Source organism: Sturnus vulgaris, chromosome 7 (genome assembly GCF_052056855.1).
Source record: "Sturnus vulgaris isolate bStuVul1 chromosome 7, bStuVul1.hap1, whole genome shotgun sequence".
NCBI lineage: Eukaryota > Metazoa > Chordata > Aves > Passeriformes > Sturnidae > Sturnus > Sturnus vulgaris.
This window is the reverse complement of record NC_142249.1, coordinates 39700000-39726063: the sequence shown is the minus strand read 5'-3', so window position 1 is coordinate 39726063 and position 26064 is coordinate 39700000. Positions and strand designations below refer to the sequence as shown.

At 42.3% G+C, this 26064-nt stretch overlaps 1 protein-coding gene across 2 annotated transcripts in view; it reads right to left on the bottom strand.

Moving 5' to 3' along the window:
* The window catches only part of ACVR2A (activin A receptor type 2A), a 49833-nt gene extending 25607 nt beyond the window's left edge, over positions 1 to 24226 (bottom strand). For both annotated transcript variants that reach the window (XM_088168402.1, XM_014870786.2), the window contains exon 1: positions 22501 to 24226. In XM_088168402.1, the coding sequence (XP_088024528.1) occupies positions 22501 to 22555 (55 nt within the window). In that variant the 5' untranslated portion in view covers positions 22556 to 24226. The remainder of the gene's footprint in view (positions 1 to 22500) is intronic.
* Between the last annotated feature and the right edge of the window lie 1838 nt (positions 24227 to 26064).

Below are 26064 nucleotides of genomic sequence, written 5' to 3'. Positions count from 1 at the left end.
TCTGGTTAGGCTGCAAGAGAAGATCAGGAAATGACATTTTCTCCAACCCTCCTCCTGTACTGTTTGTGTCACACATCTTCCAGGGTGCTGTACAATACCATCAGTGTCAATATTTCCCCTGCATTTATAAGGACAAATAAGGAGGCTGCTCTTCATAGACTCCCTCCTGACCCCTCAAAAATATGCACAGAAGTGTTAATTCAGGCTAATTATAAGAAATTATTCTACCTTTTGCCTCCCAAATCAGTCAAGCACAATGCAAATGTAACAGTTTGACTGCAAAGCAAACAGAACCACACACCAAGTCAAACAAAAACACAGTCAAGACATCTAAGAGGCAAGCATCCAATTCCACATTTGATGTTTCCTCCACATGATATATCCAACCCCCACTTCTTTTTCTGTCTTACAGGACCTTATGTAACTATTTAAAAGACAACAGGACCAGTGTGATTCTGCCTTCAACTCAGCTCTCCAACAAATCCCTCTGTGGGTGTCGTGTCCCACTCGGTGCTATTGCAAGCAAAAACACCACCCAGTTCTCCTACATGTGCTGATCAAGCTTCTTATTTACATTCCAATTCTTTAGCCATCGCTATACTTCTCCTTTTTTTCTGTGGTTACAACCAAAACCCCAGCCTAAATATACTTACAACCAGTTTTGTTGATCAGTTTTTGTTTTGTTTTGTTTTTTTTTAAATTTTTAAAGCATCAGATGTATGTTTTTTCTTCAAGCTAGCCCAGCAGAATTCCCAAGTGCTGAGCTCATGGGCAGGAGCTGGATGGTCAGTGCACATCCAGACAAGCTCCAGCTGCCCTTGTCCAGATGGCAGCTAAAAGGAGGAGAGACAGGTCCCACATTAGTGTAAACACACAGAGGGATTACCTGGGAGCTGCAGGCAAACAGGATAAGGTGGAGGGGAAAAGGCAGAACCCAGAGCTGAAAAATTCAAACCTTTAAATGTTCCTATTCCACTGAGCTGGAAACCTTCCTCACCCCCTCCTCTTCCAACTCTCCAACTTATTCATGGAGAATCATCACACTGAGCTTCAGTCTTGATTCCACATAGCCCATGGGGTTTTTGTATTTTCATTTTCATTTCCCCACCTCATCCCAACAGGACTTCCCAAGTTCATCCTGCTCACACACTTGGCCAGAACTCCAGTCAGGTCTTCAGCCATTCCCGAGGATTTCTCTGGGAAGGATATTGGGTTTGTTTGCTAGGAAATTCTCCGGCAGAAGCAGTGTGGGATCAGCTGCATCACTAAAGGATGCCATTGGCAGCTCGTGGTGTCTGCTCTGATGCAAGAGCCCAGTTTGAAAAGCATTTTGGAGCTGTAGCACAATCAAAAATCAGACTGAGCTGGGCAGCCTCAAACAGCTGAACTGGCACAAACCACTGGAAGTAATTCCTTCCTTCAGCCACTAAACTTAAAATAAATGTCAGGCTGCAGCATTACACATCTGAGTAAATACCTATCAGCATAAAAATGCTAATATGTTTGTGACTGCTGAACTCACTTCCTAAAGCAAAACATCTACATAACCTCAAACTTCGCTGGGTCTGTTTAATTCCATTTCTACTGTCCAGTCCTGTTGAGATCAAATTCCAAACCTTGTCTACACAGAAAGAGTTTTAAAATTTGTGTCTTCATGCTCTGAAATCAGTGTTGATTATATTTAAGAATCCAGCACAACTGCCTCTTTACCTCCAGCTAAAGTGGCTGTCACTTGAAATGGATTTTCTCTTTGTCCCCTCTCAGGCTGCCTCATTTTGCTCCCTGTGCCAGACTGTAATCTGAAGATTAAGTGAAAAAAAAAAAATCCCATTTCTAGAGCTTGAAACAACCATGTTTACAGACAGAACCCCTGTAGACATGGCCAGCACATCCTCTCCAAAGTCAGCTCCAAGGCTCAGCCCCAAGGAGCAGGTCCTGGGACCTCTGAGGGAGGGAAGAAAAGAGGACAAAGATTTTTGGGTTTTTTTTCTCAAGTTTCTTCTTCTGGACTTGTTTTCGATGGGTTAAGGGAAATCCAGAGTCCAACTGCTTTAGGGAGTTCTTCATTAAGTGAATGTTTTCACTCCTAATTTAAATACTCATCATTTTTAACCCCCATCATCACCTTTCCATGCTCCAAAGCCACTCCATGTGAGCTTTCCCTCAGGAAATGAGAACTGACAGATTTCACTAAATGTCATTATTAGGACTGCTTATACAGAGAACAAATTTGGACATAAGTGACTGGTAAACTATAAAAAACATCATTTATTTAAGATTCAAAAGAAGAAAACAGAAATGAACAATAAAGCAAATTCCTCATGCACCTCAACAGAAAACAATTTTTCTGTTCAATTTGTCTAATCTTTAACTCATCTATTTAATCTAAGCTGATTTTGCTATCCACTCATACTCTTTTTTAAAATGTTATTATTGATTGTATCCAGAGAAGCAAGATCAACACCCAAAAGAACAAATCTAAAAGAGAAGCATTTCAAGATCAAAAGGAGGTTATTAAAGTCAGCATAATACATAATTGAAACTTAACTCTTTTTGTATTTCTTATCAGAGTTTTAAGAACAACTGGCTGGAAAGGGGAGCAATTTAAAATTACAGTTTTAAAACTATTTTCAGAACATAACTCTGAAATAGGGACTTTAAAAATATGTTACATATTGGCCACCCAGCACATTTATTTTCATTAAAGCATTCAATGCAGCCACTCCTGCAACAGCTGCTTTAAATAAATCAGCTCTGATCTAACATGAGAATCAAATCAATACAAAAATAATCCAGGACAGTGGGGTTTATTTTTCTTACCTGCCTAAAGCACTTACAAATGGTTTATGTTTCCATGTTTGGTGTTTTTCTTAAGAAAACATTTTATTAGAAAGAATTGTAATTCAGTTCTAGCAACCTGTAAATGATCTTCCTATTCCTTAAAAGAAAAATCTGGAGGATTCAAAAAAAAAATAAAAATATATATGTATGTATGTATAGACACACACACACATATATATATCTATAGATATACACATATATATATACATATATATATCCTACCAACATCAAGTAATTCAGGAAAAAATTCAACTAGGAAAAAAAAGACCAGAATATTCTCATTTCTGGTTCTCTGTGAGTAACAACAAATTTGATGCCAATTTACACCATCTCATTTAACAGCACAAAAATACCTTTTAGAAACTCAAGGTTATTGCTGGAATTATCTCTAAGTATGAAAAAAAATAAGACACGTTTTAAAGGTTTTAAGCATCTAAACATTTAAAAATTAATAAATCAAATTAAATCTCATTTAGGAACTATTCACACAAGCTTAGGGGAATGCAAGTCAACAGGAGCAACACTGTTTGTTAGGAAAAGTATCCAAAACCACACAAAAAATGGTACTGGATATTTGAATTTTGGTAAAACATCCCTTGATTCTACAGCCCACACCTGACACAGCACAATAATCCCAAACTATTTCAGTTTATAGCTTGCACATCAATGAAAAAACTGCCTTCAAGTATTCAACTGAGCCAGTTTTGCTTCATTTCACTTGGCAAAAAAGCCTAAAAAACCCATTTATTACAAAAAACGCTGTACCAAAACTGCAGTGTTAACTTTCCAATGTGCTGATTTGGAATATTAAGATAATTTACAGGAATTTTGTTAGGAACTGACTCTCAGGAGGTCCTGAACAGATCCCAACCAGGATCTATATTTAGAACAGCAACTCCAGTTCAACCAGTCCATCAGTTCTGTACTGGGTGATGCTTTTGAAACAGGGGCAATCCAGATCTGCTGGCTGAGACTTGCATTAAAATATTTCCTTTTAATTCATTTTCCCCCTGATGCTGCATCAACATTCAGGCAAGATTACAGATCTCCAGAATGATAACCCTGTTGTAATATTAAAATATTATTTTTTTGTTACAGAACTAGAGAAAAAGAAATTCTAAAAAAATCGCACATCAGGGCTAAGTCACAACAAAGCCAGAACAGTTTTAGCATTTCATAAAGACCAGGGGGAAAAAAAAAATTAAGTAATGACCAAATACAGAGCAATGCACAACTCACTGCCTCCTATAATGGATTTCCAAGTGGTTTTTGACAGCTAAATATTATTTAACTTATTGTCTGGTTACTTCTCCATCGTTTTGTGTATTGGATGAGCTCACAGAGCCCTGTTCCCAAACTTGGATTTAAGACACCACCGTGGTTTAAAAGCTACAAATATTTTGTAAATTGCAACCAACAGACTGGGATAAAGCACTCAGTGGAAGCACCAACAAAAATTGAAATAGAAAACAAAGCCCATCCAACTTTAATATTTAATGGAACTACCCAAAATGTTTTACTGACTGACCAACAAATCGTTTTAGTATTAAAAGGTTTACCTTCATTTCAAACTTCCCCATAAAATACATCAAATTCTCAAATGAGCCCTAAACAATCTTGAGGAATAACTAAGGGAATAAACAGCAAATCTGAATATTTCAGGTCTTGGAGAAATCACTTCAGTTGTACTTGAGGAGCTGCTCATGTCCCTCAGCAGGCACAGATTTAACACCTAAACAGAGATCTGAGAAACTGCTGCCACACACAACTCAAAACTGTACCCTGATCAAATGTGCTTTATTTGGCTACTTGGCTGCTTTTGACCCTTTTCCAGAGCCTGAAGCAATCCAGCTCCATCCTCCAGAGTGGGGAGGGTGGAAATCAGGAAGAAAAATCTTGCTGGAGCAGAAAGCAACGGATATTAGAGATCCCCAGTATGAGAGGTGCCACAAATACAGCTGAGTGCAGCACAGGATCAAAGATCCTCCACATTCCCTCAGATCTGGATCCAAGAGCAGGGGAAAAACCCACTCAGGGCTCACCTGCCTCACTCCCTGGGAGTTCAACATTTGGAATCCCATTTGCTGCATCTGAAATAACCCAAAGGACTCTTTAAAGCCTTTCAAGATACAAAATACCCATTTTTTTTGCCACTTGCTGAACGTATCCAAATGTGTAATTTTTCCAGCAGTTAGAGATGATACTGAGTATCTTTCTCTACAAACAAATACAGATACAAAAAAAAAACCAGTAAAGAGACTTTCTGGCATTCGAGAAAGGAAGATGATAAATGTAATACAACCAGTTTTAATCAAGATCAAAGCTGTAGGAGAATGCAGACAGACAGTCTAGACTGCTTTACTTTGAAAGCCTAAGCATATAAAGCAACATCTGCAAAGAACATTAATCACATTTAGTCCACAATCTTATCACCTCCCAAGCAAGCAGAAACAACTTTTACTTAAAAGTCATATGCTTCTATGTGACAAGCATTTTAAATTATCTTTAAATTAGATATTTATCACTGATTACAAAGCTGTTCTGTTCACTTTGAAATAAGCTGATGTAATTTGAAATACACTTGGAGAGCTCCCTGGATGAAGAATGGAATAAAAGTATTGGTAAGGAAGACTGGTGAACAGCAACAATTATTTGCTGGTATAGAGTGGGAATTCTCAAAATAGTGAATTAAGTTCTGATTTGCTCCTCTACATTTCAGCCCATAACTCAGCAGGCAGCAATAAAGTGAGAGATTTTCTGTACAGTTTTCTTTAGCTTTGGGAAATAACTTGAGAATATAAATAATCAACTTCTTTTCAATTTTCTTTCTATAAAAAAATTTACCTCGCTTCTGCATTTTAGAGGGGAATTAAAAATTGGAGAGATGGTGCATCTCTACATATGGAATATTTATGCATTAATATATATTTTCTACCTTTCGATACAAAAGCAATTTATTCTTTGCTTACCTTGGTTTATTTTGCTTATATTCTGGTCCATTGTCCCTTATGATTTTGCCTACTCACTAGCAATCATTTCATTTATTTTATTAAAAGTGTCTTGCATTAAAGTTTTTCCTTTTGCCAAGATTTTCATACAATCTACCCTTCGACAAGAGCCTGCCAGAGACAAACTCACCAAAAAAAATCCATCATCTTACAACCCTGAGGCAACAGCTGTGAGAATTTACAACGTTATAAACCCACAGAGGCAAAGAAGAAAACTGGGAATTTCTGCACTGGGCTCAGCTTCTCCAGCAGCCCCACATCCCACAGGAGAGCTCGTGAAAAGCAGCAGCAAATCCAAAATTTATGAGTCTTATTCAAAAATCTCGGTGTTAAATTCCTCAGTTGAGAACAGACAGAGAGTGCAGCCTCCCCTGCATCAGGACTCACTGAAAATACAGAATTTTAGGATTTTCTACTGATACCTTTCAGTTGGAGATCGATCCCCTCTCTTTGCAGGCACCACCGACCATCCCGCTGCTCGTGGCTCCACACAGACCGAGATTCCTCAGTCTCTCCATAAATTTATACACAAAAAGATGATTCCTGAATGATTCCTTTTCCCCCAAATCCTCCCCAATCTGTCGACTTTGCTGTTCCAACTCTCAGCTGCAGAACAGAGATTTTCCAGCAGCAAAGTCCCAGTAACTCATCCCACACTTAACAGTGGAGATTTCACTGAATTTCTGTGGAAAAGCACCTGCTTTATTCTTCCTGCACAGGCAGCAGCATCCTCCTGAAGCTCTGCAGCGTTCCTGGAGTTCATCTGCCCGAGCTATTTAAAGAATTTCCTATCTTTAGGCCTACTGACAACACTTTTTTAATTTTTTAATGTAACTTTAACCTCCCACAAAAAGCAGTTTAACAAAGGGAGACTCTTGCACACCTTCTGAGACTCCTACACCTGTGGAAATTGGAATGCTTGGAGAAATACCCTCATATACTGTGAGTTAAGCTCATTTCTTGGTGTTATTTTGTTATTTAACTGGGCACCTCACAAAGCCACACCAAGGCAATTTATTTTCTGGCCGATTTTAAATTTGCTTATCTGATCAATTCCACCGGGATTCTTTAAATTAAAACAAATTACAAGTATTTAGGTAGAGCAGGAAATTTTAAAGGGCTGCAAAATTTTAATGAGATAAATTTGATAGAATAACTAGAACTAGACAGCTGCTTTTAAAATAGCAAATAAAATTTCGTTTCAATCCTAACTCCAGCTACATGAACTTTAATTTTTATTATCTCATCTCATGGAATGAACCACATGGCCTAGGAGAAATAACACTGTGGCTATTTAAAGACAAGGCAGGTTCTGACAGTTCTCACTGAACTTCCAGTGGAAACCAGAATTCCAAAGTCCATGGATGAAGCAGGGAACTTTGTGTACGTGACACAAGAAAGCAACACCACAAACAAAAGCTTTAGGGCAAAAGCACTGCACTTGCTACTACAAGATAATTTGTTTTCTAAATTTAGATAACAATTAAGAAAATGTTATCTAGTGACCTGAAATCTGGAAGGCACTTTAGGATATGATTGTGACCTTCTTGTTCTTCTTCAAGAACACATTTAAAGCCAGAACACGAATGCTGTTACTCCATTTAAAAGCCTCTTGACACTTTGACAAAGTAACAGCCTTAAGTCTGATGATGAAAACTCCAAATTCCACGGTAATAAAAGGCTCAAGAGGGTTCCCCAAACACGTTTTCCACAGGTACTCCCCGTGCCCAGAGGCAATGGGGTGAATCTCTCCTGCCTCTCAAAGATAAGAGGACAAAGATGACTGTGGATATATTGCATTAGTTTATTTGGGAGGGACCTGCCAGACAGGTGATCTGTTAACACGTCTCTAAAAACACTCCCAGGAAATTACCAGAACATCAGTGAGAGAGGAAAATGACAATTTTTAAGCTATGCTGCATGAAAGATTACAAAGAAGACATTTAAGCTACAATTCTGTCTATTAATGCCATTCTCTGATAAGCACGAATTCCCCAGAAGTGAAGTGGCTGCTTCCAATATGCAGGATTCCCTGAAAATAGCATTCCACCCACTGCACACGGAGGCAGGTGAGTGAGAAGCAAAGAAGGATCTCTTCATGGAATCTACCATGGGCTAATACTTACTAAATACGATGAATTTTGGATTTCAGAGCATTTTGGAGAATTAGACCAGCCTGGAGTACCCCATATTCAAAGCAGCTATTCAAGGAGATCTTTTGCCAGCACACAGTAAAAAGATGAAGAAACTTTTCAGGCCACTGTGTGGGAACTAGAAATTCATAATTTTAACTTCAAAGTTATCAATGCATGAGTCTTAATACCAAGGGAAATAAAAAAATCTGTACTTGAATACAGGAGTACAAATCACATAAACTCATTTGGATCTGTTTTGCTCAAGCAGCGCTGCTGATAAAGAAGCAGCAGAAGCAGAGGATTCGAGACATGAAAACGACAGAGAAGAGCCCAGGACACTCAGTTTGGATTAGCCCATATCACTGCCATGTCTCACTGTGCCCAAAGCCACCCAGAGGAGCCAGCTGAGAGCCAGCACCACGTGCCACTCGATCTGCTGACAGGGGATGTTTCAGGCTCGCTGAGTGTGAAGAGAATTCAGACATTAACTCAGCCTGGGATGGATCACACAAACTCAGAGGGACAGATTCACTCCCTCACCCCACACAGACCCCACTGCTCACCCCCTGCCCTACGGGATCCTCCCCGAGGACAATGCAAAGGGAATGACAAGCACAGCTACAATTTAACTCTACAAAAACAGACGGTGACCGGAGCTGAGTGAACTTTGCTCGCAAGGGCTGATTCCACCCCCTCCCTTCTGCCACACCGGGTCTAGCCCGAGAAAAACCCGACCTAGGGAGGGGAGGGACCGCTCCCTTCCAGAGAAATCCAGAGTCACAGGGACCAGGGAATCTCCAGGGCAAGGGACAGTGCTTTAATGGTGTCTCTGGAAAGTTCCAGCACAAACTCTGAGGCTACAACTGGTGTTCAACTTGGAAGAGATGAGGAAACGAGTCCAAACACATGAAGTGTTGTAAAGCACAAACAGAAGGTTGGCCTAATTTTAATCTGAATTCTCCTTTTGAGGTGAGTTTCAAAAGCATCAGACAATATGAACTGTAGGGTGAACTAAAGGCTTTTGGCAGCAGTGTTCAGCAATCAGGAATTATTTAATCTGGAAGTTCCATCCAGACCCAAGTTTAATCATTTCTGAACAAACTATTCCTCGCTGAATTTGTCCATCTGTGAGATCATTTTTTTATTTCCACATGTTCTGAAACACTGAGTTCTACAGTTTAATTACCCATCATTAGTAGATGTACTTTTTCTGTTTAAAGTACCTTCATCAATCATTTGGGTGAATTTGATGTGAAGCAGCTGGCCAGCAGGCTGAGCAGGAAGAAAAGACAAGTTAGCAAGGTACTCAGCCCCAAAAATCATCCTGAAATGCATTTCCGTGGTTATCACACAAAGGTAGGATGTTGGCATGGACTGGGATGGAGAAATTACAGGTACTTAACAGTATCTGAGTTATTCACTTCCAAATCCCAATCTGATTTAAAACCAGAATGATGTTTAAAAGGGAAATCCTTCAAGTTTGATGCTAGGAATTTCTAGAACAGAAAATAACTCAGCAGATTTCAAGCTGTTTATATTTAGTTAAGTTATATATGTGCTCATATGGAACCTTTATTCTTAGCTATTGGGGATAAAGAAATATCAACATCCAAAAGAATGTATTTCATTAGTAGCAAAATAAAGACTTTTCAGGCATTAAGAGACAGAATGATTATGTATTTTTATGGCTTTATTTTCCTTAAGATAGGAAGTATTGGTGTCACGGGGATTGCTGACTTTCTCCAGAGAAATTCCAAAGTTGTCTTTGGAATCTCTCACCCAGAATAGTCATAAGCACAAGTTTAAGGACTTCTACTGCCAGATGTTGTGTTTGATGGAGAAGTGCTTGTGCTCACACAGAAACAGGTGTTCCTCTTGTCACAGCTGAGGAATTCACTCAGCAATAAATCCTCCTGGCAGGCCAGAAGAACACCAAAGCTTCACAAATGCAACAAAAAAAATTCTCATGTCTTGCCTGCTCCAGGTGTTTATCCTGAGGTAGTCAATGAGTGTTTGAACGTGAACACAAACAGTTCTATCAGTAAGATCAATAAAGAGGATTTGCCTTTGCAAAGGAGAAGAAAAATTGTCTGTTTTTTTAATTTGGATTTTTTTGCTGTTTGCTCGGCTGCCTTTTGTTGTTTGGGTTTTTTTCCCCAGGACAATGATTACCTCCAGACAGCCAACACAACAACAGATATTTAGTAAATCACTGGCCAAACAGCAACAATGACTCAACTTTCGGTGTAGCGCCCTTAGGAGTGGTTTATTCTGTCCTATCACGAACAAGGCTGGTGTTACTGAGCCCACACGAGGAATCCCAGGATTTCCTGAGCTCCTTTCCTTAAAAACCCAACGGAGCCAGAGCCTGACACCTCCCTCCACCCTGGATCTAGTCAGCACGAAGTCGCACAGCTCAGGTGGATGGAACATTCCAGCTGCCTTAGTTTCCCCTCTTCTGATGTTTATTTAACCACAGCATTATTTATGCACAGATACCAAGGTTAGGAATGCCCTGAACTCTGGTATCCCACTTCCCTGTACAGTCACAGGAGAAATCCAGAACTCCTGACCACAGAGTGTGGAGTTGCCCTGAGCACACACACAAATTCCTGCCCTCAGCCATGACATTTCTAGACCTGATGCCTCCATCCAGTCACCCCGTCCCAGGACTGAGACCATCTGCTTAGATTACCAAGAGCTTTTTTAAGGAATCCACACAGGTGCTCTCCAGCAAAAGGCACCTACTGGAAATTCCAGAGAAAAGCTTTAACTTTATACTCCCAGGATATGGATCCCAAGAGGTGAGCACAAAAGAAACCAATGGGTATTGAAGCCTCTGCTCTCCAGTGATGGCAGGTCTCTGTCCCTGTCCCTCAGCAGAAGCTACCACCTCAAAGAAAGGTTTAAAATTTCTGCTTTAAGTAAAAAGCAACTTGAATATCACAGTTCACTGAAAAAGGAAGAGGATGATGGAGATAGCAGCCCAGGCCTTGGAACACTGGCTTCTCTGCTCCCTACAAGGGAGGCTGAGCTGGGAGAGACCATGGTTGGGATAATAGCTCGGGTAAGATTCCTCTGTTTTTTAAACCGGTTTGACTTCCAATCATGCTCTATGCAGCATTTCAGAAAACTGTTACTAGATAACAATTTATCTTCATTTCAATGCCCATGCTCGGATTTTAGCACAGAAGTTGTCCTCATGTGGAATTTCAGGGAAGATTAACAGTAACAGGAAGTCTGAACAAAGCCCAACAGCTGCCCGAGGCTGACTTCACACCGCAGGGGAACAAAAGGCTGATGAGTTTAGGTGCTGTCCCAAGGACTTGGTTAACAGCTCAACTCTCAGCAACACAAGCTCATCCAGAGCTTTTCTTTCCAGAAGTGTGCCCTGCTGGCTGGAAGATATTCCTGGTTTATGGCTTTTATCAATTCATGACTGACAAGCTCCTGATGGGACCCCTGGTTCTTACACACTCCCCTGGCAACAGGAAGATGCTCCTGGGATTGAGACTTCTCAGAGCAGATCCTGTCCAGGCTGCTCATCTGATATGCAAAACTCATCAGATCAGCCCTTGTTTGTAAATGGGATTCCTGATGCTGTGTTAAGTGTTTTGATTCAGTACATTCAGGCACTATCAGTTAGGATTCCATATGTAAAGGACATTCCCTACATTCTCCCCTCATCATTTCCAGACCTGTTAGTGCTTCTGTTCTCTTCTTGGTTCAGATTTTAGCACAAAGTTTTATGCCCACCTGCTCAGAACAAATTTCTAAGGACATCTGCAGCTAAAATTGAAGTAACCTAAATTAGATGCTGCTAAGATTATGTTGCAAATAGTCTTTCCAAACAATTTTCTTAAACCTGACATGTAACTGGATTTTACTGATCACTGTATCAGCCATTCTGTGATTGTGTCAGTCTGAATCTTTTATTTGGTTCTCACCTCATTGTTACCAAAGAACCTGTGAGATAGGAGAGAATTTTATCACCTGTTCCTTGGAATGACAAAATCATAGAACAGTTTGAGTTGGGACTTTAAAGCTCATCTCATTCCATGCCCCTGCCACGGTCAGGAACACCTTCCACTATCCCAGGTTGCTCCAACCTTGCCTTGGAAAATTCCAGGGATCCAGGGGCAGCCACAGCTTCTCAGGGAGCCTATGCCAGGCCCCTCTGCTTTTCTGCCTGGAAATCTTGAATCTAGGGCCCCTACAGAAAAATGTGATACAAAGATATTTAAAAAGCAAGGGAAGAGGAAAAAAACCCTGTGAGAAGAGGCCTGCACTGAGATCCTCAGAAGAACGCTGGAAAAGAGAAACAAATTCTTTCAGAACATGAAGGTTATTAAAAGGATAATGAATTGTGCTATTTTGCCTTTCTCATCCAACCCATGCACAGAGCAGCTCCATTCACCAACACTCAGGTGGCATTTCCCTTGATAATTCATTTCCTAGGACAATGCAGGCAGTCTCCCTGCCAGCCCTTATTCCATCCATCCCTTTCCTTGCTCCATCATCTTTCACCCAACTCTTGCCTTTGATCCTGAGTGCAGAGAGCTCCGTGCTGCTTTTTCCAATCATTTCTGCTGCTTTAGCAGATTGGATCAGGCCAGCCCCAACCCAAGAGGCACGAGGGCTGAGCCCGGAGTGAGGAGTGACTTCAGCACAAAATGGGGATGTGGGTGAGGAATCAGATACAAAGAAGAGGAACTCTCACTGTTCTCCTATCAGTTTTTCTCAAATATCCTACAACTAAATCAACCTTTTTGGACTAGTAGAAAGTGATTAACAGGTTTTTGAAACTGGCTGAACTGCTGGAGGAACAACTAAAAATCGTGGATGTTGTGGGTTTACTTCTAAAATTTTTGCATTACTGAATTTCTGTTTCAGAATGAAGGTAGACAGTGGGGAGAAGAGTTCAGATGGGCAACAGAAGCTCCCCCAGAACATACTTTGTCAGCATGCAAATATCCCAAACTCATCAAAACCAAATCACACATTTTTTACTCTTACACATGAAAAAATGGGAACTCATTTACCTCCTCTCTCCCATGTTCACTTTGAATGAAAGAGCTTCCAACACCAAAGCATTTGTAACATCAAGAGGAAAATTTCTGGGAATATTAAATTTCTAGAAATATTTTTCAAACAAGGTTCTAGGAAAATAATTTTGCTTGATTTGCCATTCACCTGAATACTTTTAAGCTGCACACTGGAGCACTGTGATTTTTCAGGAGGGATCCACTCCATTCCCACTGGAATAAAAAGTGGGATCTGTGCTTTCCTGGCTTCCCTGGAAGGTTCTGACCCAAAAGGATGTGATTCAGAACTTTGATTCAGAACCTTCTCAGCTGAACAGGAAAAGCCAACTTTCACCGGAAAGCACTGTTTTCATGGGTGGTTTCCCAGAGAAATGGTAAATGCTGAGTTTGGGGCAGGAATGGAAGCAAAATCATCCTGTGGTTTGAAATCACCTTCTCACAAATTAATCACGCTTTCACTGCTTGGTTTTAGAACAAGCAGAGCACACAGAAACTCACCAAGAGCTCACTCCTGATCTCTATCACGCCAAATGGGCGAGGTCAGATGAGCCTCAGTTTGTTGGAGTCTGTCCCAGCGACACAAGGTAAAGTTAAATAAAATGTAACCAAGCTGTCACAATTTTTCAAAGCCGTTGCAGAAAATCTTTTTCATAGGCTTTGTGTTAAATTTAATAAAATTCAATTATCCCCAAGGACAACTTGCAAAACAGACCCTTTCCAAAATTTAAGATCGGAGAGTGAAAATGAAAATATTTAACCAGTGGTCTTTTCTATGCTACTTTTAAAGCAGCTTTATAAACAAATGATGAAAAATAAATAACCTAATTCTTTATTAAAAGTACAGTAATTATAATTGTGTGACATTTTGCAACTTTTACAGCCTAAATGTTTTTCAACCCTGAAACACAGAAATATTTAAAGAAAACTCTTCCATCATGTAATTGCTGGGAGCTAAAGAGAACTATCTGTACCCTCTACTGACAAACACTAGCAAAATTTTCTAAAATTAACAGTTACTGCAAAGTTTAATTTTGTCTGGTACACTCAACACTTAACAACAAAATTAAACCACTTCCCTGTTTATGTGGAAATTCCTAGAAGGAAACAGTTTTTCATGGTAGAAGACTTGATAAAATGATTGGTCATATTTAAAAATAGCTTTTAAAAACAGATCAAATTTCCACTTATGTGCTGATACTGAAATCCAAGTATTTAAAATCTAGCTGAAAGAATGAAGACCACTCCAATCTTTAGGCAGCGTTTAAGGAATGGAGATTAGTGTTATCTAGGTGAGATAAGAGCTGTCAACCTGAAAAAATAAGGTCAGGCTTCAGTTACAAATAAAACCCATCGCTAAATCACAAGCTGGTGAGGCACCAAAAGGCAGGAAGCTGTTGAAAGCCAGCTAAAATCAGCTCTGTGAGCAGGAAAGGATCTGGAGACAGAGCCAGCCTGGCATGGGGCAGAGCCAGCCCCCCACGGGGCACGGCCAGCCCCCCACGGGGCACGGCCAGCCCCCCACGGGCTTTAGCTGCTCCTGCAGGGAACGGTCTGAGAAGGATGAGGAGAACCAAGGGGTCCCTCAAGGGCTTCCCTGGGAGCCACCTTAGCTCAGGCCTTTCTGGAGGTGATGCCACACCTCAGGGGGACTGCAGACAGTGCCAGGGGCAGGGATGGCACTGCAGCAGGCTCCAGGGGTAGGCACATGGGAATTTCATGGCATCCCAGAAGGACAAATGTGGTGTCCTGAGCCTTGGAACACAGCTCTGCTGGAAACAACCTGCTGGTTTGGTGGACACCACACTCAAAAGTCATTTCAAAGAGGAAATGACAATTTTTACTCAGAGCTGTTATGATGAAGTGACATTTAAAAAGTGACATTAAAACCAGGGAGGCAGCAGATTACAGTAAACTGCATGGAGTCTGCATCCAAATTGCCAATGCTCATCTCAAACTGGAATCACCTTTAAATATGACATAGATAATCTGAAGGGAGAAAATGACCCCTCTACACTTCAGATCACAGCTGGCCCAAGGACTGTTCCCTGGCCCTCAGGCCACCGGTCCCAGACTGAGGACAGATCCCTGGAACGCTGCCCTGGTCCCAGGTGATGGGGCGCTGTGGGTTGGGTGTTCTCTAAGTGGACAGTTCCCAGTTTAACACAGGGCTGAGCCGAAGGCAGTAAACGATGCCAATGTTTTCACAGCACACTAATGACACACACTCCACGCTCTCAGGCAGCAGATGAGGGAATACTGAAGTGCTGAAGCTGCAGGAATTCTGGTTCAGCCCTGCCTGTGCTGCCTCCTGGCACTGGCCCTCAGACCGTGCTTTGTGTCATCTCATTAGACACCACTTGGCACGGGCTACAACACTATCAGGGCTGCACTGGGAGCTGAGCAGGGTTTGTGTTCCCTCCACAGCCTCATTTCACTGGGAATTCCAGAAACAGGCAGAAGAGACCAGCCACGGATCATCTCCAAAACATTCTTCACATCTACAGTCAATCATACAAAAAAAAAATTTAAAACAATCACTGAGTTGCCTTACCCGTTTCCATTTTTTTTTCCCCAGAAAAAACAAACAAGAAAATCCCAAAGCAAACAAACATGAAAATCTCAAAGCAAACATGCAGCAACAAAACAAAAACTGCATGTTTTGCCTCAGAAAAAGTTTGGTATCTTTCAGAAAATAGACAAATCATACCCTAAAAGTTTTTGAGCACTGTCTCCCTCCTACATTTCTAAAAAGGATGGACGTAGCATCCAACTTTAAAAGCCAATCTGCACAAGAACCTCTGCAATTAGTTAGAAAAATTGTTTTTCTTGAGTGCATCCCATTTAGAGATAAAAGACATACAAAGAGTTAAAGCTTTTTAAAAAGTAACACAGTTGTGAGCTATACAGATTCCTAGCATTTTCAAAATAATTACAGAGATACTTTCTAACAGAACCTTCAGTTTAAACACCTTCAGTGGCTTCTCAGGTATCGGCTTTTACAGCATCAGTGTTCAGAATTAAACCAGCAAAACTTAACTCATTTGCTGCCATCATTAGAGAGAGTGGAAATCTTCCCAAGTGCGACAATACCTCACTTAGGCAAAAACCAAAACCAGATCAGACAGCGATGCCTAAATTGTATTGTAATTACAATCTACAATTTTGCTGTAAATGCAAAATACAATCTTAATTCTCTTAGTTTTAATGAGGTAGATGAATATCTCAAAGTTCAGAAAGCAAAAGAATTTGAGAAATATTCTTTTTGGCCAAGATAGAGCATTCTTTTTCATTATCTATTCACTAACTATAGACAATGTTTCCCTCATGTAATTAAAGAGTTGTAAAAGCAGAGAAATGCATCTTGGCATTTCTTACACGCCCATCACAGTTAAGAGTACATAGGGGTTTGCTTTTAATTACATTGTCATTTCAGCATTTTGTATCGAATTACCACCTAATTATGGATCCATATAAATCCTTAAAAAAAGAAGTTATGCTTTAACAAAGTAAGGAATCTCCAAAGGTGATATGCAGCCATTTAAATCAATTGAAGAACTTCTAGCTCTCCTGCCAACAGTCCCCAACATCCCATCAGGACCAAGCAGAGCAGTTTAATAGTTCCCAACCAGGCACCTCGGTGAGTAACTCCAGAATAACACCGAAATTAATTACAATGTTGCACTGCCTGCATCCTGAGTGAAACAGATTATCCTGCACCACTTTAACCAGCAACACCAGCTGAACATAAAGTTACCAAGCCTTTCACAAGGTGTTTTTAGGATTTGGAAACACTTAATTTCCCTTCCAAACCCAACAAAACACACAGTTGGCAACTCCACGAGTGTTGCTGCTGCTGCAGCGAAGCCACGAGGATTTGGGGTGACACAGCCACTGCTCAGACCTTGGCTGGCACCAACACAATGCTCGTTCTCTCCATGAAGGAATCCCAGCACAGTTCATTAGGAAAACCTCACAAAGAAAGTCCCAGGAGCACAGAGGTAAAGGCTCCCATCCCGCTCATCCTCCTTTGACTGCGTGCCTGGAATCGGGATTAATTAATCTGGGAGAACTGGAACAGGAGCTGGGGGAGAGAGAGGCACATTCTTCCACTGAACTACTTGAGAAAAAAGCCCAGTTTTGTGCACCCAGCTGTGGCGAGGTGCTGTCACCAGCAGGACCTCACACCTTCACCTCCCAGCCTGAGCTGATCCCATCCCAACATCACCTCCAGCTGCAGGAACAAGGAGCGTTCCCACAAAAGCTTCCCTCCTTTCCGAGGTTTTTAATACCTCTCACCACATCACCAAAGATTTATGTTCCCAGTTAGTAAGTGAATTTTCTGTTTTTCTTGTTTCCAGTTACAGCTTGAACTAGGAAATTCTGAAGAAAATCATAAATGTTGACTTTCCCCATCAAGAATTAAATTATTGTGAAACCATGACGATAATTATGCAATGGAAAAAAACCCTCCCTGCTCTCTTTGCACCAACAACTGAAAGATTTAATGTATCCAATGTACATTTGGAATTCCTGGCCACAGAGATATGCAACGTAAACAACATGGCAGTAAATATTCATTTTCTGGGGGATTAAGGCTAAATATGCTCTGCTGTTTGGCACCATAGTCACAAACTGTTTCTAAGAAAAAACCCCTCCACCACCACACAGACAGAGCAGGGAGAGAAGACAAGAGATGCCACATAAAGTCACTGGCATCCAATATCACTTCAATTCCATATGGAAATAACAGGAAATAAAATGTGCCGAATTTTAAGCACCAAGGCAACAAAAACACATTAAGATTTCATCACACAAGAACTTGGCTGTAAAATCCGCAATTTTCTTGATCTTTTTACGGAGTTTTCATTTTCAGGAACATCAGAGAGCTAACAGCTCATGGATGCTACCAACCAGCTCAAGAAGGCATTTGCATTAAGCTGCTTTCAGCTAATTAAGTGGTGGAAATGAATCTCTCCTACACCAAGAAACCTCTTCCACCATCACATTCTTTGTCAACCTCTCTCTTTTTACACCATGGAAAAACTACAAGTGGAGAAGGTTGGAAGGAAAGGTAAAAATAATAGGAACTAAAAACATTGGAGGTGCTGTTATTTTTCCTCTTCCCTAAAACTAATGATACAAAAATAAATTAATATCAGATTTTATCCCCAAATTCCAGAAAGGTGGGAATGGGAAAAGTCAAAAACTCTCCATTAAACCCAGCTGAAAACGATTATTCCTGCTAACAGTAATTCTCTTCTTGCAGAAAAGAGCTTTTCCCTCACACGGAACACCTGCCCCTCAACTTACACCCAGCATATGCAAACAAACTTATTGAAGCTTTTCTTTCAGCAAAGCCTTGTGTGTGAAGGGCAGAGATGCAAATAAACTCATGGCAGCAGCATCCCTCCGGAAATGTTTGGAAAGCAGAGTTCTACCAGAACGATGCTCACGTGTTCTGATGTTGCATTAGCACAATTACAGCTCTTTTCAGAAGATTTAGGGTTTGTAACTGTTAATAGAGGACTTAGAAATAGTTAACAGATTTTTGAGCTGTAATCATTTAGAACATCAACCTCTCCATAATTCAGTCTATGCTTGAAAACATTATAAAATAGGTTTAGTTAATGAAACAAGTCCTGCTCTCAACAGCAACATTAGGTGTGTCCAGTGGTAATACGTGTAATATAAAAACCTGTGCCCTCTGATTAAAAAAAAAAAAAAATAAAAATCTTTACTTTAAAAGCAGTACTAATTCTGAAGTGGTTTATTGCTCTGCAATAAAGTGAATAAAGTGATTAGAGTCCAACCATAATCATGGACAGCTCGCAGGGAACACACCAGCAGAAACAATTTCATAAACGTTTCCAAACCTGTGGCAAGATTTTCGAGGGTTACCAAGTTAATAATGAAAAGATAGTAAAAAAAAAGGGACATTACACAGGTAAATTCAAAGAAAAAGTCTCATGTTCCCCCTCAATTCCTTTAGGACACCAAATCATTCAGCTTCTAAAGTTATAGCATGGAAAGCAGGTTTTACAGTTCTTGATAGATTATTTTTTTAGGGGGGAAAAGATACAATTTTAAAAATAATTTCTCTGATAATAATTGCTGTGAGACAGGAGAATAATAAATTAAAAATCAGAGAATAAAACACCCTCCATGCAGTGAAAATACTACTTCAACTACAAAGGTATCTTTGACATGCCAGTACCTTCAGCTAAATTACTTAAGACCTTCTGAGTGGCTTGGGAATGATCTGGCAATAGGAGAAATAGAGAGGACCAACACTTTACTGACACTGCTCATTTTGCTTAGATGATTTTTACCTTGATTTTAGCTTCAATTCTAAAAAAATCCAGGTCTTGTTCCCTGTAGGAGACTGCAGAACTACTTTGATGAGGGACCACCCAGGTACCAAAAGCAGAACAGGTATCTCAGAGATGATGAGTTGGGAAATGAGGAGTTTATGAGTAAGAAAAAGAACAATGAGATTTTAAACTAAGATTATGGGTGAGGAAAATCCACTACTTCTCCCACACTTTCAGTTACATGGGGTGTACATTTCGGAAATCTCAGAAAATTATGAAAGTGCCCATTCTCTGTTCCTGAAATGTTCTAAAGTGTAACTCAGCAATCACAAAATCACCAGAACACAAGCACACTTCCCTGGGGGAGGGGAGCACGCAGATAATATCTGAAGAGAGCCTTCTTTGATGAACAAGCTGTTTTAGTCACAAGTTTTCCTGTGAAGCTCTCCTACAATCTTGCCTCACCTACAGCAGAGGCACAGGAAGCTTGCTCCGAAGTATTTTATTATTCCTTCAGGATCTTCTGCTCCTTCTGAAATCAAACATGCACACAGGTTTATCTAAGAAGTATATCAGAGAGCACATGGAGAACCTTGACCCGGGCACTTTGTTTTCTTGTTTAGTTAATATGCATTCATCTCAGCCTCTGGAGTTTCTACAGATGGGTACAAACCTACACCCACTTTTATCCAAGCATCTACAAATATTTTAAAGCCTAATAACAACACAGATGCTCTTTTTCAAATATCTTAGTCAGATGGGGAAATATTTTCACTCTCTTAACAAAGATGATTAAACTCACTGGAAATTCCTGTCCATTCGCAGTACATTTACAGGATTTCATAGAGCAGTTTACAGATAATAAAATAAATCGCTTTGAACCTAAAGAGCATTTCCACACCCACCACGCAGGATAAAACCACAACATTTTCACCTATTTAAAGAACCCCGGTATTAATTCGCCATGTAAACATCTGCAGAAAATAGCTGTATTTAAAAATAAATGAAAAAATACAGCAAACCAAACTCCCAATCGCTGCAACAGCCTGTGAGGAGCTGGAGCTGCACACCAGAGAGAGGCATCTCCACACCTGAACTCCAGGATTTTCTCAACCATTGCCAATATTCAGAAATATAGAACCTGGGTAGACTGATTTTCAAACTAAAGACTGGAAAAGAAAGTTCTGGTGAGGATGATGTTAGAACCAATTCATCAGGTAGGGTCTTAAACTGAAATAAGTCAGTTAAAAAACACTACTCATAAAAACGCCTGTATTTCAAGCTTAAAATCTTATATAATCTTGTAGTTCTGATCACAAGCCCAACAGTTCACTGTTGAATTTACTTATTTTTAGACTTGCCTAAAATTTTAGAGTATCTGCAGCCCTGGTACGAGTAGAAAATAGTATAATAATTGTTAAGTACCGGAACACTTAATGTGTAATACTGGCATAACCACCAAAACAATGTCATTAACATGAGAAGCAGCCCGGATTGCAGGCAGTTTCCTGCTCATTTAGCCAAGATTAATTCTTCACAGGCAAGAGAAACATTCTTTTCACCTTACCAAGGGCAACCCGGGCGAGAAATGTTAAAGAAAAGGCGTTCTCCATTCCTTAGCTGTTCTTCTATTAAGTGTGATAGGTAATGTCAACAAAAACCACTATTCTGTGCTCTAGGCAAAAGGATCTTAGAGGTGGACGTGGAAGAGGGACAGACATGGAGAGCAGATGGCAGCAAGTCTTTCAGAAACTGTTAGTGAGAGGGGGGAAAAAAGTTTCCCTACAAAACATATTGCTGAATTAAGAGGAACGCTGCCGAGCTGAAAAATCAGGCATTAGGAAAAGACGACGCACACGCCTTTGCTGCAAGGCAAAAACTGTCAGAAATTACGGTTTGTTTCAAAAGAAGAACAAAAATTAAATCTCCTGAACAACCTTCTGGCTGTCCTTAACCCGCTGTGCCGTTTCCCCGGTTAGCACAGGCAGGGTTTTTGGGTTTCTCCCTGGCAGCGCTCGCCATTTCACAGCACATTTAGCGCACACAGCGCGGATCGATAGCACTACAGACACAAGACGAGACTTATCCATTTACTAACCACAGCAAAACGGCCTCTTCAGCAAAATCCTACAGCTCCTAAAGCTGGAAATTTAAAAGGCATCCTTACAGGGATCTCATTACTCCCTTCTCCCGGTCACACGGGGAGGCTGAGCACTTGTCTGGGAGCTTTTAGCCCGATAAACAAGTGTAGCTTTGCACACCCAGCAAGGATGCTAAAAATCTACACAGAGCATTAAATACACGTTCCAAATGCGGGCACGGAGCGCCAGGCTGGCTTGTAAACTCGGATTAGATCCTCACACAGCTCGTAAGAGGGTTTTTTGTGAGACTGATGGAGCTCCAAGCACAAATGGACCAACAGTTGCCCAACCACTGGTTGCTGCCATAACAATTTTCCTCCTGGAGAAGCGTGGGGAAGTCCTCACACCCCGCTCGCTTCCCAGGACTCCGAGCTGGCGTTCGCACCTCAAATTCTGCTGTTTTAAAGAGAAAATTAGTCCATTTTTTTCCCTGCACTACAAGGCAGTGACATAACGAATTGCAAAATACAAAAGGCTACAAATTATTCTTTAGAAACGGAAAGCCTGGCTTTTCACCCCAGTTCTGTTGGTACATCTCTGCACGCACACGCCCCTCGCTATCACCAAAGGATGAGCTCAGCCTTTCAGAGCGGCACCTATTCTAATTTAATGAAGCATTAACGAAGGTCGCTATTCACCAGTGAATACTGCGGGGTAAGAGAGATCAAACTGAAGGCAAGTGCATTTCAGCTGGGTAATTCTTATTTAAAACCAGCATCCAACACCAATAACTGCGCTGCCAGGTTACTTATGTGACACTAGGTGGTTATGTCTCCACATTTATTCCGCACAATTGAGCTGAAATCCAAGCGCTGTGAGCGTTTCAAGTGCTCACATTATATATCTTTTTAGGAACAAACACGAAAGCAGCTTCTGCCTTTGCAGTCACTGCCGTCCACAAACATTTGCCACCTGAAAAAAAAAAATTTCTTCTCATTCATACAGAGCCAGCCCAAGTTTTCAAGTGCTGACCCCAAAGCCCTCCGTTTCAAGTGACAAATCCAGGAACATTCACTTACCTGATGAACAAGAGATAAGAAAAACAGCGAACGCCAACTTAGTAGCAGCTCCCATTTTCCAATGCTGTTAAAACATTTAAGTGACTTTAAGTATCCAGTTTTCTGGGTTCTGCAAGCTGGAAAAATCTCCCTTCTTGCTGAACCGTTATAAAGCAATTTATAGCAACATTTCTGCAGCAAGTAGTGTTCATAAAACACTAAAAATCAGGTTTGTTTAGACACTGACAACCTCCCCGCGGCTCTTTCTAGAGAGAATCCGAGTTGAGGGAGGGATAAATATATTTGGAACCGTGTTTCAAAACACACGTGTCATTTGGCTTCTGTACAAACGGTGGCAAAATTCAATTCATAAAAGTAATGCTACGAATCCACTTAAAAAAAAAAAAAAAGGCCAAAACAAAAATAAGTCAACGATTAAGCTGCTGAGCACGACGAAGTCTCTGAGTCTCCAAATGTTTTCCACATCAGGCGCTGTGAAGGATCATCCCTCGTGGGTGCCAGTGTCGGGGGGTCGGATCGGGATCAGTCCAAGGCGATGTTTTCGTCCTGGCTCCCCCCTTCACACCCCGTGTAGTGTTTGGGAGAAAAGCAGCTCCATTCCAGTTCCAAACCTCGGGGCGAGGAGAGCAAGTTTTTGTCAGTTTGTCGATGAAAAACTACCTTAAAAACCAGCCACCAGCTACACGTGGGTTTTTCTTTAATAAATGCTGAGGGATTTAGTGTAGCCCAGGAGAGAGGGAAAGGGAAACAACAGTCTGGGAACAAACAAACCTTCGGGCTTCCCGAGAAGTGGCAAATCTCTAGTCCTTGGCCAGGCAGCGAGAGCAATGCATCCCCCCGTCTTCGCCGCCCTTCTCCAGCACCAGCACTCCCGAATCCCAGCAAGATTTCCAATTCTTCTAGGAGATTTCCATCCCCTCCCCCCGCAAGAGGCTATATTTGGTATTTAAACACATAAGAGTGGCTGGGGAAGGGGTAAAAAAAAAAAAAAAAATTAAAATGCAGTATCCAGGCGGTGGGGAGGAGGGTGGTATATTCTTTGTGGCAGATCCTTGCTGAGTGCCGTGCTTCCAGGAGAGCTGGGTTTCTTTGGAAGGGAGGCGGCTGTGCCTGACGGCGGGCTGGGGCTGGATGGAGCCGGGCTCCTCTCGCTCCTCACGGGTCCTGGATGGATCCACGCTCCTCTCCCTCCTCACGGACACATCTCCTCCTCGCCGCCCCGCCGCTGCTCACACGGACACTCCACAAAATCCACCCCTCCGAGCTCAATCCAGTTCTTGCCTTTTTTTTTTTTTTTCCTCCTCTTTTTTCTTTTCCTCCTAGGAGCGAGCAGCAGGAGACGGCAGGGGCGGGGAGGCAGAGCCTTCTCCCCGCGCCTCCCACACGGCGGAGTGGGGAGCGATCCCCTCCTCACCCTCTCCCCTAACTCTGACCCCGGCTCAACTCTCCGGTCTCCCGGGCGGCGGAGGCAGCGCGGCTCAGCCCAACTTTGTCCCTCCAGCAGTGCAGCTTAGGGGCTGGCGAGGCGAAAAGGCCGAGCCGGGGGATTCTCTCCGGGCGGCGGCGGCCGTGCCTAGAGCCCGCCGAGTGTCGCTGGCAGCGCGGAACAGCCCTCGGTGCCCTGCTGCCGCTGCTCCCCCGTGGTAATCTCATATCTACCCATTCACCCGTGTGGCGTGCGGAGAACCGGCCCAAGATGGCGGCGCCCGGGCGATTGTTTTTGTTTCCTCTCCGCCTCCCCCTCCTTCCCCACGGCCGCGGCGGCGGCCCTGGATTGACAGCATCATCACCCAATCACAACGCGGGGTTCTCCACTTAGCCCCGCCCATCCCCGCTCGCCCCTCCTATCGGCGGCGGGGCGGAGCGCGCTCCCCTACGCTGGCCCCGCCCCTCGCGGCCCGCGCGCGCCGCCTCACGGGCGCGCTCCCGCCCGCCCTTCCCGCCCCTCAGGGCGCGGCCCCTCAGGCGCCCTCGCCCCGCTCCGCCCCGACCCCCCCGGTGTCGGTAATTCACCTTCGCGGGGCTCCTTCGAGGTGTTGGGGGGTCTGTGCTGTGCTCCCAGGCTCAGGTGATGGAGGAAAAGCACTGCCGGCAGCCACGCGGTGGGACCTGGCTGGGAGGGGTCACAGCGGTGCAAAGTGTACGCGATGGTGCGAGGCTGGGGCGCTGCCCCTGGGGTCAAATGTTGTCCTGGTCTTTCCCCTCATCCTCACCCCAGCCTGGAAACGTCCCTGGAAATGCCCTACAGGTAGTCCAGCTGAGAACTACGGCTCTGGGGGTCTGTGCTGTGGGCACGTTGCTCAGGAGCATCACTGCTGCTACAGCATAGAATAAGTCACAGAATGGTTTGGGTTGGAAGGACCTGAAAACTCATCTGTCAGGGACACCTTCCACTACCCCAGAGTGCTCCAAACCCCAGTGTCCAGCTTGGCCTTGGACACTTCCAGGGATCCAGGGACAGCCACAGCTTCTCTGGGCACCTTGTGCCAGAGCCTGCCCACCAGCACAGGGAACAATCCCTTCCCAATATCTCATCTCGTTGAAACCTGCCCTCTTTTAAGCTTGAATCCATTCCTGTTGCCCTGTCACTGTGCTCTTCTCTCCATGTTTCTGGTGGGATCCCTCGAGGTACTGGAAGGCACCTGGAGTGTGTTTGTGGCCTCAGCTCCAGGTGAGATGCACCATTAACAGCTGGCTGTACCTCCCCAGTGTGTTGTGTCCAGGTAATTCACTGGCTCTGCTCCTTCGTGAGTTTGGTGTCACTCCTTACACTTTTTATTTATTTATTTAATTTTATTTTTAAAATTATGGACATGTCTTGTCTCTGGATGAAAAGGAAGACATGGCTCTTAGATCTGGACATCCATGTGGGAAAGCACAAGTGCCTTAGTGCTGGCCTTTAATTTCTGTATTCTATAAAGACCTGCAATTGCACAAGCAACGAGTACCAAGTTTTCTGAGAACTGGTTGTGCTGTTCACCAGCCCCAGATAGGTATTAACTGATTCCAGATTCCTTTTCAAACTGTTTGGTGGCATGGACTAAGGGGTTGGGGTTTTTTTTGGGATGTGAATAGTTGGTGGTACTAGACTGGAAGGAAAATAATCTGTATTTCATATATAAATATACAGCCAAGTCGAGGCTTAGTAACATTGCCAAGCTCTAACTCACAGATCAGTAACTAGACCTGGTGACCCACCAGGATCCAAGGAATTGATCTAATTCCGTTTTTTTACACTGAAATGTCTGCTTGAGTTCTTAATCAGACATCCTTTGTGTTTCTCTGTCATGTCCCAACACTTCCCAACATTAAATTCATCCAGTGACCATATTTTTTTTTATGATTTGAAACATCCCAAACACAAAATAAGATGTCAGGGCTTGTGCACATTTAGAAGCATCAAGACATGTGGCAACACCTTTTATGCCATCTTTTATCCAAGTATTTCAGAATGATTTACAAGCGTTAATTAATGTTAAGTGTTACAACACTCCTACTTAATCTGTAGTTTTTAATATTCTTCAATAGCAGAATATTTAAACGTGACCTGTTCTGCAGGTTGTG